General features: G+C 34.1%; 1 protein-coding gene across 1 annotated transcript in view; it reads right to left on the minus strand.

Annotated features, from left to right (window-relative positions):
• The window catches only part of LOC136796174 (octopamine receptor beta-1R-like), a gene marked incomplete at its 3' end in the record, with an annotated part of 152,521 nt that extends 150,283 nt beyond the window's left edge, over window positions 1-2,238 (minus strand). Inside the window, 1 exon segment of the mRNA XM_067049108.1 lies at window positions 1,504-2,238. Within this exon segment, the coding sequence (XP_066905209.1) occupies window positions 1,504-2,087 (584 nt within the window).
• Window positions 2,239-10,491: the final 8,253 nt, after the last annotated feature.

Below are 10,491 nucleotides of genomic sequence, written 5' to 3' on the forward strand. Positions count from 1 at the left end.
AAGTGGGGTATTATTAAAGGATACTGAAGGGCAAGAGGTCATGGGTTTACGTCGAAGGGTAAATGTGATTTGGTGGGATTTATTGAAATTTTTTTAAAATAAATAATTGCTCTACATATATTACTGGAATTCTTAATATTCATTGACGTGATAGTTTTTTTTTTTACTTGTGTTTGTTCTATGTAAGATAGCGCTCTCAGTTAGAGACTATTGACTTTTATAAGATGAAAGCCGGTCGCCACCCGACCTAGTATCTCAATAAAGAAATCAACACAAGATATAAAATATTTTATGGCCCTTCAATCCATCTAGGTCGTATATATATTTATATTTCTGAGGGCATTAAGTTGTTCAATAAATAATTAATTTACTCCTGTATATATAACTAAGCACAATTGTTTATTTTATTAATATGGGTTAACACACAAAGAGCCTTTAAAAAAAAATGCAATAAGGAAGGTTTTAGAACCTAGTTAAACTAAATTAATGGATATAAATAATTTTGGGTAGTTATCTTCGATAATTATCCTGGTATCCCTTAAACAAAATGCCTAGAACATAACTTTTGGATATACCAAAAAGCTCTTTAAAATTGTGTGCCTATCTAAATCTTAATCCCAAAACGTTACACGCACTTTCTCAACTAGACATAATAGATTTCAAAATACTCCACCTCAACATATTTGTTGCGAATCCAGTTTAAATCCAATATTTGAAGAAGGACAATACAGCGAGAGGACAGGGCAAACAGGATCGGCAGGTGACAACAAGAGCATTGTGGTTTGATGAATGGCTCTCACACGCAATGCATCGCTGCCTCCCTTCTCTCCTCTCTCAACATCATTATTTTATATAATAGCATGGCTAATGTAACTCACTCTGCGTGGGCTTGGGTCGCTTCCATTCACTAAACCTCCGCAGTAGTATCAACAATATGCTTCTGAAAACCTAGCAATCCTCGAGATATTAACATAGACTCTGTTTTATCCGTATCTTTTGGGTATTATCTCAACCAAAGTGATAAACAAATGATACAGATTATAGTACAATAAAAAGGAATCAGTCCCCTTCTAATATTGATAAAGTGATAATTAGAGATCAATCAGGTACTAGAATAACTGAGCTCTTACTCTTTATCCCAAATCACTCACCACTTTCTCCTCAAGAAGGCCTAGCCCTTTGAATTAGTTCATGAGAGCATAACATATGTATATTAATGATTCATGAGACAACCTTAGCTACAGCTAAAATACACTAATAATAAAATAACATTAATTATATAATTCTTAAAATAAATAATGAAAAATCATCATTCGTCATATTATAATTTTATCCTTATTATCTTGGTCCTCCAGTCCTAGTCGTAGGATCTCACTAGATAAATATTTAATTTTTTTAAATTATTCAATATATTCCTTGATAGAAAAACAGAGTTCTCCTCATACAATACACAAAATCTTTATTATTATGACCAAGTTTTAGAAATAAAAGTAACTAAATTACCTGTACAACATTCGCTCCTGCCTATCTGCTTCGATGTAGATCCTGTAGTACATGAAGATCATGATGACTCCAGGCACCCAGAACGACACGCTCGAAGATATCACCGCGTACGGTTTATTCACTAGAAACTCACACAGGTCGGGATGTAACTTCCTGTATTCCAGGTGTTCCTGCGTCGTGTACCATCCCATGAATATTGGGAGGAAAGACACGAGAGCAGGAGAGCACCAAACCACCGCGAGCATGATAACCAATTTACGCTGGGTCATTATGAGCGGATAGTCGAGCGGTTGTACAATAGCGTAATACCTGTCTACGCTAATACAGCAAAGATGGAGTATCGACACCGTCGAGAAGTAAACGTCCAAGGAATTCCAGACGTCACACATAAAGTAGCCGAACAACCATCTTCCAGTCGTCTCGACGCTGAGGTTGAAGCACATGGCCCAGATGGCGACAAGCATGTCAGCCAGGGCGAGGGAAACGACGAAGTAGTTAGTGATGACACGGAGCTTACGGTGGCGCATGACGCTGACGATGACAAGGAGGTTGCCGAAGAGGGCGGCCATGATGATGAAGCCCATGACCGTGGCCTTGAGGGCGAGTGCGGCGTAGGAGTCCTCTGGCTCGAGGAGCACCAGGGTGGCGGTGGTGGTTGTGGTAGTGGTGGCGTTAGTGACCCCATAGTCCGGGGGGCTGCTGGGGGTCGTGCTAGGCGGAGGCCAACCCTCTGTCGTCAGGCTGTCCGCCTCGTTCAGCCAGCTCCGCGTCGCACCCCGACCATACCCTGCAACAGTAAACACAATGCTTAGTGTAATGTATCAATCAAGGTTCCAAAATTCATTTATATATATTTATAGTTTTGGTATGAAATAGGTTATTTAGTAAATATTCATTCAATGATAACTATTAAAATTAATATCATTTTATTCCTGAAATTTTGAATTTACAGTTTATCGGTTGATGTTTGACATATTATTTATCATGTTAAATTTAACATAATAAAATATAATATGAATATGGATTCCAAAAAATCTAATGTTTAGTATGTTGCAAAAATTATATTTTTCTTATCGGTTATTATTTTCGACTGTTGAATATTAGAACTGCGATTTAGGCAGAAATACACACATAGACTTTGCGTGAATCTATGAACTCAAAGACAATGAAGACTTCATGATTTAATTTTTTTTTCGGCTAAGACTCCCGTTGGTGTCCTATATTGCCTGACCATGATTGGCGGTCAAAGTTCTTCATTTTGTGGGACCGCCACTCAATGAAAAAAGTCAAAGTCCCAGGCCGGATCCGAACCGGCACCGCCAAGAGATATCAAATTGGTAAGACTGTGTCTTAACCACTGAGCTACGGGTGACCCATGATTTAATTTTATTATAAAATAAAATGTAATATCAACATTGTAATACACTTTTTACAAACTAGGAAGCATTAGCTTAGTGCTACTTCATGTCTAGTGGTACAGATAGCTAAATAAATAATGTTTATATGGGGACACATAATTATACAAGTTAAACGGAACAGGGCTGATTAAGGAGGGAAGAGTGGTTTCGATATATATACGAAAGAGTAGCAATTAGAAGGAACCAATGATTTTGTAACTGAATTGAAGATAGATTAGAAGAGGAAAGAAGGTGAAGCCAATGCCTTTTAAAAGGGTGGGAGTTTAAACAGATGAACTGGGACTTATGATGACCTCCTAGATAAATATGAATCCTGTACGTATGTGGTTCTGCACACCCTGGAAACAAAAGAGAGGGCCTATTTACTGGACTAATATTTATTTATATAGGAGGCCCGAGATATAAATCTTGATACTCCCACCTTGATCAGCACCCAGCGGCAAATTGAATTCGGCAGAAAGGCCTTCTTGACAGACTAGGCCGCCCAATATCTACCAATACCAATAGGTCTCACGAGTGGCCAGTGGACTCTATGTGTTATTTAGAACATCACAGATATAACCATAGTTTCTAATAATAATTCTTAAAATTGTTTATAATAATAACTGTGTGGTGATAACGGAAACAACAGTGGATATAAAAATGTGTTATTTAACACTCGATACCTGTACTGTTGTCATGAAGATGTTTCTAATATATTTGTACTGGCTGAATACAGTTTGTTTGGAAGCGCTTAGGGTGTACCATGTCTGAGAGAATTGATTGATACGGAACCTCCTGAATCTTGATCACTCAAGTGAAGTGAGTAATAATATCAATATCTGAAGACCGTTGGCAAAGGAACCGTTGGCCCACTTCACTATAAGAGGATAAATGAAAGCAAGAGAAATGTTAGTAGAAATAATTTTTAAATATGAAAAAAGGAGAGGCTCTAGAGAAATGTGCCGTAGGGAAAATTATTATTTTGATCCAGAAAAATTCAGCTTAAGAGAGTAGAGAACAGTGTAATAAAAAGGAATATCCACTAAAGCATTATCTGGAAACGCAACCTCATCAAGTAATAAAAACCGTGCTAAAAATTGTAATTTGTAATTAATAGAATATTACTAATTTAAGTGCATGGTTATTAATTCCAAGTGCTATTATTCTAGACTCTAAAAATGTAACAGACATTAAGAACTGGGTTTAAAATTGAAAAAAAAACTCTAGGTACCAATAGTTAAAAATTTTACTAATTGAATATAAGCATTCCTAAATCCTTGAATTAATCATCTGAATTAGCAAACAGGAGTTTAGATTAATTTGCTTTGATGCACTTTCACCGAAGCCTGCTTTAATATGTAGGGGAAACAAAGCTGCTTTAGAAATCAAATCAGCCCTATCGCGATATTTTTCCTGCCAGCAATGAATATTGACGTATAAAGAGCACTTGTACCATTTGGAATAATTCCTGCCTGTGACAGGAATCCGATGAAAATTTAATCAAATTTTCCACACAGCATTGGTTCATGGAATAAATGATGAAAGGCTGTAATGAGTTACGGATTTACAATTCGTTGAAAATGATAAATGATAAATCTATAAATATAAATAATGGATGATTTATACAATAGCAACTATATTATCATAACAGAATATGCTAGCGTGTACGTTTACCATGGTTTTGAATGTTGAGCTTGTAAGATAAAATCTGCTCATGAAATGTATGACAATAGTCATACATTATCGAAAAAAAGCAGAAGGTGCAAAGTAATAAATATGTAGTTGTGTTAAAAAAAAAAAAAAAAAAAAAAAGAAGAGATGAATAAGTAACAGCCTGTCGATTAAGTTGTACTACCACAGAAAACTGAGATAAATGTTTCAGAACACATGATAATTTTTGAGAAGGAACCTCCTACCCCTCCCTATGCTGGTACTTTAATCATTGCTTAAAATTAGAAAATCCCATGAACATCTTCTTTTCAGACTCCTTGGAGGAATATCAGGGATTGCAAAGGATGAGATATTATGAGCTGGGTTGGATAGGTAAGGATCTTGGAATAAAAGGAGGTATTCGGTTTTGGGTCAAATCTGCAACGAATGGGATGTTGAGATCATTATGGGCGACTTTATTTGTGATGTAATACGGATTATCAAGGATTTTACGGAGGATTTTAAATAGTAAAGATTGGATACAGGAGGATTTTGATGGATTGGTGGAGCTCCAGTAATAAAGAGCATCAACTGTTTTACAAAGAATTTTAGATAGTAAGGATTGGAGGGACGTGACGGCCGTGCGGGTTAGGGCCCAGCCCTCGGTTCGGAACGTTGTGGGCTCGATTCCCACCTGAGGCAGTTAATCATTCATTTTTCGGCGGTCCCAAAGAATGAACTTTGACACTCCCACCTTAGTTAGTACCTTGGTTAGTACGCGGCGACATCTCAGGTACCCGTCAGAGGTTGGCAAAAAGGACCACTAGGCCCACTTGCCGGGCCTGTTCCCCCCACCTAATACGAGTAGCTGTAGTAAGGATTGGATACGGGAGGAATCTGATAGTTTGGTAAAACCCGTATGTCCAAGTAGGTTTGATTATAATCAGATCTGTCTGATTATCATATGGTATAGATATCATAGATGAACCTTTTTTAGCTTTTTCTGAAGAGATGTCTCTTTATTTGAATCAACTGAAAATGTGAGGATTCCGACATTTTTTTACTTCTGCCAACAGGGTTTCGAAAATTTCTTACTTTTAACAAAAAGGTCCCGCCACCAAAAAAGTTTGGGAATCACTGCCTTAGAGGAGTATAGTAGAGGGAGTAAGTAGCGTGGAAAAGTGAATTTAAAAAGGGGGGCTTATGACGGACTCAGAGGGCGTATGATGAACTTAAGTGAGTTGGACCCAACCGCAAGCTACTTTATGTTTCACCCGTTTTTTTTGTTTTTTTTTGTTTTTTCCGAAAATCACAAAAACAGAGATTAATTTAATTCAAGATCACCAATTTGCAAAAAAACTGGGGATTCTTGTAGCATGAACGTTGTGTGATGCGCCACGGATTTTTTTTTTCTTTTCGGATTCAATTTTTTCCTACCTAGTCTTCTTATATGCGAGTTACACCATATTTAATTTGACTTTATGATTTGAATCTTTCATCAACAACATGCTTTTTTCCTGCATTGACTGGAATTATTTGACATAAAGCTAAATAAAATAAGATGGATGTTGATGTACAGTGAGAATCATGGCTAGTTTGGGAAGTGAAAATGAAAAATATATTCAAGGAAGTAGATTGTTTTTTGTAGCATAATTTCGTTCAATCTTTATTGTTTTTTTTTATCCAAAATGAGCCTACCATTGTAATCTGGAATTTCTATTTTTTTAGAATTATCCAAATACGCAAAATAAAATTTAACTGATTCCACCAGAGTAACATTATTAGTGAAAATATTCAATCAGATATTTAAATAATTGTTGAAAATAAAATAAACAATTGCATCAATATCCGGGCCTTGTTGATAAAACATAAAAAATTCTAATACACAATGCGATTGATCGCTCAACGCCGAACTCCTTCAATCTATCTTCAGTTCATCTATCTCAGGTGAGACAGTCCTTTCTGAAAGAGCGTGGAATCCACCTGAGGCAGGAAATTAGCGGTGGTCCGAATGGAAGCAGAGACAAGCAATCGATTATAGGAATGTCATGGAGACATCTCGCTGTTGCCACCACAGGCTCCAGTTCAAGGAGCTCCTGATTTAGGAGGCTGTGTCTGCCAAAGCGATCTGTGATTTATGGCTTCTGGAGGAGCTGTTCTTGTCAGCTCATGTTGAAATATCTCATAATAATGTACTGTCGATAGGAATATCGATGTATTTATAACTAGGAGGTTCTTCTATTCCAATTTATAAAAGTTTTGAATGAAAGTCAAAACTAGCCAACATTGAAATTTTATCCTATTTTTTACAGATTCAGAAGAAATCACAACTGGATAAAAATAAATTGAACAAAAAATATGTATTCTAGAATTTTCACTTATCACCATACTTTGATTTCACAAAAATTGTTAATATTATTCACTTTCCCGAGCTAATTTTCTAAATAAACCTTTTAACTAACAGTCACTCCAATTTTAACAGATTTCAGAAAAATAATTTTTTAACATTTTTCGTTAAATGTGAATTAATTTTAATTAATTAATTCAAAGTTCTTCACTTTGAAAGTATGGCAGAATTGTAAAAATATAACAATTAACTTAAATTTACTTTGTGCTCTAAACCATTTAATCAGTGCTAAATTTGTATTGAATCAATATTGAAAATACTTTTTTTTTTTTATTGATAGATTTATTTATTGATAGATATTACAATCTGCCATGCTGTTGTGGGCAATAGGTAATAGTGATGAATAATCTCATACATACTAAAATCAAAACTAAAAAATTTAAAAAAGCAACTCTCTGAAAATATATACAAACAAAAGAATAAACAAGATGAACATAATCAAACTATCTATATGAAAAATAAAAAAATAAAATAACATAATATTGAAAATACTAAAAATAATTTAATAGCATTATTCATATATTCAATTGAATGCTCAAATATAGGTTAAGTTGAAATGAACGTATAATTATTAAATAATTATGTTGAAAAAATATAAGTTATCAGACTGGTTAAACGGTGATCTGCGCAAGCGCCTACCGGTTAATCTTGTCAAACTTGAGTCAGAACATATTTTTATTTATGCGTTTTTTTGTCACTATCCACTAAATTTTACAACCTAATATGTTAAATATTACTTTTTTCTAAAATCATTGGTTTGCCAACTATATATATTACGTCTATATTACTATTCTGATTTCCGGAAATGTGTATTCAGCCTGAAACAAGTTTCCTCTGATCTCCTTTTGTTAACAATTAAATTCTTCTATAGTTCATATTTATCTATTTTTCACTACTACTAATAGATATAGATATATCGGATACTATTTCGAAAATTCGGCATTTAAGCCCAGTCAGACTGTTCCAATGAGGATAAGACCTACCACTGATAAAATATACAATATTATAAAATATTATTTAATGGAACACTGATTTATTTATATCTAATTCCCAATGTAAACTTTTATTTATTGATAATATTACAATCTGTCACACATTTGGGCAATGAGTAATAGTGATAATTGTACACTTTCATACAAAAAATCAAATAAAATAAGTAAATAAATATAAAAAATAAAATAATATATACATATAAATTTTTTGTATGTTTATAAATGATTGACCGTAAATTAATACTACGGAGATGGTCGGAGGTGCGGTCAGAAAGGACACCCCAACTATCTCCTTTATGTTAAAGTAAAATAACATCTTAAAGACAATCATTCCTATTTACAATATTTACAGTCGGCCTGGTGGGGGGGGGGAAGGGGCGTATCAATAGGTACACTCCGAATTGAGCTCTTCCCCCCACCTATGGAGGAAAGATTAGGACTCCAGAAGATGCCAGTACTTTTCTCTCAATTACGTTACTAGTTTTAAAGGCCAGTGGAAGACAAGTGAAGACGCTAGTTTTTAAACTTAAGCCAGTGGAGGATGAGTGAGGGCCCTAGTTTTAAAAATTATTTACAGACATAAGTTCTATGAGCTGGGTTTTATGTGCTGAATTTAAATTTAATGTAATCAAGAGTGAATCAGAATTGCTTCTAGAAAGATTGAGCAGTTTATCAATGATAGACGTTAGAAGTTGATATACTTTTTTTTTAACCAAAAATCTATAAAAGTACCTCTTGAAGATGTTTAACTTTTTTTTATCTTAATATTGAATAAATTAAGGATTTCAACTTGCGTTTATAATTTAAAGTTAAAACAATTTGAAGGACCTTTTTCTCATACCCGTAGGGCACACATATTTTTAAGTCGATTGAACCCCTACTTGGTTTAAAACTGCTTGTCTAGTTTCATTTACAATTTCAAGATGGGAGGCTGTTCAGTGCACGAGAAAGGACTCACTTAAAGCGCGATGAACACGGGCTAAAAATCTGAGCACTATATGATTCCAATAAGTATATTTTAAAATAGATATCACGGCTCCTGCCTTAGAGGAGGATTATCGTGTTGATTGGTGCAGGATAGGTATCGAGCCTGAGGATAAGCTGGCTAAATTAGATAAGATATTTTCAAAATTTGATAGGTAATCCTATTTCCAAGCCTTAGTAGCCGAGTGTTCATAATACAGGTAAAATAGGACAAACAGGCGGAATAATTGGCCCATGAAAGAAACTTTGGAAACACTTTTAGTTCATTACAAGGTTAATGAATCAAAAGAATTAATAAAAATTCCTACGGTGAAAAGGCGAGAGGAGAGTGGATATACAAAAACATAGGACATGAGTCGGAAAGAAAAAAAAACCAGTTATTTCACCCCAATTTCTGATTACTTTAATGAAAACTAGGCATTATTACTAGTCAAAATTGACGAGTCTGGCAAGTATAGGTTGGGGGAATAAAAAATGGCGGCCGTTTCAAAACGATAAAAAAAATTTTCATTCGGAGCTCTATATCTTTAAAACTACCAACAACACTAGAAAACGTAAGATGACATTTTTTAAATTAGAGTAACTTTGCTAAAAATATTTGACCTGATGTTTACGTTCAATACTATTCGAGATACATCTTGTTAAAAAGTAATATTTTGTAAAAATGTATTGAAAGATTAGTATTAAATGAATCTATTTTGAAATATCTATATCTCAAAAACCATTCGACGTACAAACGTCCATTAACACTCAAATCACAGCTAGTATAATAGACTATACGATAGTTTATCTTCGTAGGAGTTTTTTATTACTTTTTAAGAGTAGTTTTCATGATATTTGCTAATATAATTGATTTATTATTGTTAGTATTGTTCGAATTTTATATCTTGATTTATGCAAAAATATATCTCAGGAACTATGTCTAGTACAGATTTCTGCCAGCACTCAAATTAAAGCTAGTTTAATTAAATTTAAGATATTGATTTTGTCGGGGGGGGGGTGCGGTCAGGAAAGAACAACATAAATAAACAAAACCATATTTATTTATTTTATGCCGACGTTTCGACCTGAGTTTCAGGTCTTCATCAGGGGTTGTGGCGTAGAAGGTAGGCTCTTGATACCTCCCGACAAACTTCTCCTATCATTAATCTACGGTCAACTATCTACACCTCATCATAAATATAAGATAGCTTATAACGTTTATATTTATAGGAGTAGTATTTTTTTAAGATATTTGAAAAAATAAGTTCACAAAATGTTAATTTCTAGTTGTTCGGATAAAATGTTTGATTTTTGAATAAATATATCTCTGGAGCCATAAGACGTATACATATGTCTGTCTGTACTCAATATGAAGTTAATTTAACTTACTATGAATTAGTTTATTATATGTATCTTTGTAGGGACAGTATTTTGTATGATATTCGCATATGAATATAAATTTTGCACATGAAAATTTGTCCGGACAACTTTAAATCAATTTATTTTAGCAAATACTACGAAAACTACTAATCCTACAAAGATAAACGTAATAAACTAATTTATAGTCCATTAT

The sequence above is a fragment of the Halyomorpha halys genome, unplaced genomic scaffold (assembly GCF_000696795.3).
Source record: "Halyomorpha halys isolate HHAL.00 unplaced genomic scaffold, Hhal_1.1 Scaffold1219.1, whole genome shotgun sequence".
Lineage (NCBI taxonomy): Eukaryota > Metazoa > Arthropoda > Insecta > Hemiptera > Pentatomidae > Halyomorpha > Halyomorpha halys.